This window comes from Anas platyrhynchos, chromosome 34 (genome assembly GCF_047663525.1).
Source record: "Anas platyrhynchos isolate ZD024472 breed Pekin duck chromosome 34, IASCAAS_PekinDuck_T2T, whole genome shotgun sequence".
In the NCBI taxonomy this organism is placed as follows: Eukaryota; Metazoa; Chordata; class Aves; order Anseriformes; family Anatidae; genus Anas; species Anas platyrhynchos.
Genome location: NC_092622.1, coordinates 3,195,353 through 3,199,527, shown reverse-complemented (window position 1 = coordinate 3,199,527; position 4,175 = coordinate 3,195,353). Strand labels below are relative to the sequence as shown.

General features: G+C 50.7%; 1 protein-coding gene across 1 annotated transcript; it reads left to right on the top strand.

The window, feature by feature from the left end:
• Window positions 1-2,919: 2,919 nt before the first annotated feature.
• LOC140000863 (olfactory receptor 14C36-like) lies at window positions 2,920-3,861 on the top strand. The gene has a single exon (XM_072031831.1). The coding sequence runs from the start codon at window positions 2,920-2,922 to the stop codon at window positions 3,859-3,861; it is 942 nt and encodes a 313-aa protein (XP_071887932.1).
• Window positions 3,862-4,175: the final 314 nt, after the last annotated feature.

Here is a 4,175-nt window from a genome sequence, read left to right as displayed (position 1 = left end):
ATTAACCTCATTCCTTTACCTCACCTCTTGTCAGTAGATTTCCCCCCACATCCTATAAAAGATGAAGAGTCTCATTAATGCTCCTTTATTTAAAGTATATATATATAAATAAACAGTTTTTATTTTCTTTGACAGTAATAGCCGGATTGAGCATCAGTTGGGCTTTGGTCTAAATTCATCCCTGCAGAGCCTCACAACATTTATGACACAGCTCCAGAAAAAAAAAAAAAAAAAAAAAAATACAGTAGAAATGAAAAGGAAGCACAGGTGGAGGCTGGTAGCCTTCCATCCCCTACTCTTCTATGATTCTGTGCTGCAATTCCATTCAACTGGTTACTCCTGTATTATCCAATCTTTCCTGCAACTCCTGATGCTGCTATCTTGCCAGAGATAGCACAATCACACAAAGGTTGAACCTTCTGCCTGCAGACATTAACAGATGGCAGAATGGAGCATCAGTGTGGGGAAACACTGCAGGAGTGTTCAGTGCAGGAGATACTGCAGGATTTTGCCTACAGGAACATCTTGATATTTACAAGGAGAAGAGCCTAGTCCTGCAACAGAGGAAGAGTAACCCCACACATCAGGGCAGACTGGTACCCTGCTGAGTGAGCAGTGCCCAGAAGGAGGAGTGCCTGGGCACCACGAGGGATGCTATTCGAGCAGTGATACCTGCTCACCAGGAACTAGGCCAACCTCCTACAGAGCTGCCTTACAAGGAGCAAAGCCACCAAGAAAATCTGATTTAACCAACTCAACTCAGATCCAGCGTGACACGACATGGAGAGGGGTCTGCAGCCATCCAGAAGAGGTTCAGGTCTGGGAATCCCTAGGACAACCTAGTGTGGAAAGGAGCAAGGACATTGGAAAGACTGAGAGTCCCAACAGGACAAAGGTCTTTGTGCCTGTAGCTATGGCTGCTGTCTCTGCCACTGAGGCCTATGAGGAGACAGCTTATCGTTAAAGCACAGGGGTTCATTGTCTCCTCGCCCTCACCAATGAACCAGGCAGAAATCGTACCATTCTCCTGCACTTGGCAATGCACATCCCCATCTCCTGCTGCCCCAGGAAGAGCCCTGAGCAATGTGTGAAGGGAAAGGATCTCCCTTCCCAGGGGATGGGGGTCAAGGCCTGGCACTTGTGCTTGGTGAAATACATCAGGTTTTCCTACACATCAGTGTCACTTTCACACTGCCTTTGTCTACTTGTCCTCACTGCCTCCAATGCTCTGCTCTAACAAGCTCCAAGGGAAGCTATATCAATGCTGGCCCTCAGGGAGACACTGCAGGAAACCTGCATCTGACTTGGACTTCCTGAGAGATTTCTTCAATTGTCTTTCAGTGCATGAGGTTCATGGGCTCATCACCAAAGCCACCAGAGGGGTGATCACAATGCCTTGGGCTGGGTCTCTGCTGGTGAGCTGGGCTGGGCTCCTGAGACAGAGAAAACTCATAAAGGCCCCTGGTGCAGAGACAGTTCTGCGTAGGAGCAGCTCCTCTGCACAGTACAGCAGGGCTGGGGGCTCCGACTGCAGGTGGCACAGGAAGAGGAGATAAGGAGAGAGGGGTTGGGAGAGGGAGGATGCTGAGAGCTGACCAGAGGAGAAATCTCCACAGCCCTTGAAACAGTAAGTCTCTGGCTGCAGGCCCACGGAGCTGCAGGTCCTGGAAGGGTCTCCTCCTGGGTCTTGTTTCTGAGAGGACAGTGGGAAATGCAGTAGGCTTTGAGACTTCTGCTGGATTGCACTGCAAAGTTAGGAAGTCTGGCAGAAGCCCCATGGAGTGCCCTAAGCCAGGTGCCCCTGGTCAGCCCAAAACACCCTGCCCTGGCTGGCCATTTTGGGCTCTCTGTCAGCTGCCCCATAGCTCCTGCAGCCATGGAGGTGCCCTTTGGCAGGGCCCTGTTGGAGGCAGGGTGCTGCAGGGCAGCGCTGAGCTCAGCTGTGTGGGATGGGGTCTGTGAGCACAGGCAGGGGGAAAGAAGGGGTGGGCACAGAGCAGCAGCTCCCAGCAGGGACAGCTGCAGGAGCAGAGAGAGGGGCAGGTGGCTAAAAGGAGCTGTTTCCAGAAATGCTGTGGCAGGGGGGATTCAGGCACCTCAGAGCCAAGCCCTGCAGTGCAGATGCCTTCCCCTGGAGCAGCCCCTCCCTGGCCTCCTCTCTCCCCTGCAATCCATGGGCTGTGGGGCAGGCATGGCCAGCACAGCAGGCAGAGCCCAAATGATAAGAAGCTCCCCAGCTCTGTCTGGCTTGGAGATATACCTGGAGATATGGTGAGCGTTCTGTCCAGCTGCACTTGGACTGGGGCTTCTCTGCTCTCAGCTGTCTCCAGTTTCTTCTCAGGAAAACACCTGACTGGGATGGTCCTACAGCTCACAAGGGTATGACACAGCATAGCTGCGAACAGGGCTGGTAGGCAGAGCTGCTCTGCTCATACTTCAGCAAGGGACAGTCCCTTTGCCTCCTGGAACACAATGGATTTCACCAAGTTTTCACATGAACTGTCAGGGAGTTCAAGAATCCAATACGTAAGCATTACAGTGGTAACTGGGTTAAAATCAAGCAAAGAAAATGTCAGCAACTGTACTCTCCATTCAGATGATTTATTTGCAAAAAAAAAAAAAAACTCAGAGCAGTGGAAAATTCAGACCTGTGGACTGAATTTTAGTTTCACCCATGTTCCTCCTTCCCTCTTGCTGCATAAGGACTACTTTGCAGCCCAAATTAGCCCCACCTTCCAGTGGTGCTCTCAGCCAGCACCAGCTGGAGCTCAAGCAAGAATGCTAGTGAAAGGTTCTCGAACAGAGAAAGGCTTGGGCTGGGGGTGCTCTAAACTTGCAATAGGTTTTCCTGAGGGAAGTCTGTTCTAACAATTTTCTGTCTTTTCCTATTCAAAAGAAAACTATGACCAATGTCAATAAATGCCCAACAGCAGCTCTGTGAGTGAGTTCCTCCTGCTGGCATTTGCAGACACGCAGGAGCTGCAGCTCCTGCACTTCGCGCTCTTCCTGGGCATCTACCTGGCTGCCCTCCTGGGCAACGGCCTCATCCTCACCGCCGTAGCCTGTGACCACCGCCTCCACACCCCCATGTACTTCTTCCTCCTCAACCTCGCCCTCCTTGACCTGGGATGCATCTCCACCACTCTGCCCAAAGCCATGGCCAATGCCCTCTGGGACACTAGGGCCATCTCCTATGAAGGATGTGCTGCACAAATCCTCTTTTTAGTATTCTTGGTGGTAGCAGAGTATTTCCTCCTCACCGTCATGGCCTATGACCGCTACGTTGCCATCTGCAAGCCCCTGCACTATGGGAGCCTCCTAGGCAGCAGAGCTTGTGCCCAGATGGCAGCAGCTGCTTGGGGCAGTGGCTTTCTCAATGCTGTCCTGCACACAGCCAACACATTTTCCCTGCCCCTTTGCCAAGGCAATGCTGTGGACCAGTTCTTCTGTGAAATCCCCCAGATCCTCAAGCTCTCCTGCTCAGGTGCCTACCTCAGGGAATTTGGAGTAGTTGTATTTAGTATTTCTGTATTATTTGGTTGTTCTGTTTTCATTGTTATTTCCTATATTCAGATCCTCAGGGCCGTACTGAGGATGCCCTCTGAGCAGGGACGTCACAAAGCCTTTTCCACGTGCCTCCCTCACCTTGCTGTGGTCTCCCTGATGGTCAGCACTGGCATGTGTTCCTACCTGAAGCCACCCTCTATCTCCTCCCCATCCCTGGACCTGGTGGTGTCTTTTCTGTACTCAGTGGTACCTCCAGCTGTGAACCCCCTCATCTACAGCATGAGGAACCAGGAACTAAGGGATGCAGTAAGAACACTGGTAGAATATGCAATTCTTCGGCGTATTCACCCATAATAATATGCCTAAAAGCAGAAATCCTAGTTTTTTTTTTCTCAGAAAATCTCACATTATTTTTTTTCTCAATATTTGTCTGCATTATTATTTCCTATATTTTTTCTTATGTAAATATTATTTCTGGCCTCCTACTTGTTAACAATTTACCAATAGAACCAGGCTTCATGTGTAGATAAACCGGATAAGGAAGTCATCATAAATTCATTGATCTCCAGTGCCATCTCTTCCCATCTCCTCTAGAGCTGGGGGAGCAGCCCCAGCACGCAGGAGGGGCTCAGAGTCAAGAGCCCAGATGCCACTCGGAGGAGCAGCCC

Coding starts and splice junctions, on each gene's coding strand:
- LOC140000863 (XM_072031831.1), top strand. CDS start 2,920: ATGCCCAACAGCAGCTCTGTGAGTGAGTTCCTCCTGCTGGCATTTGCA.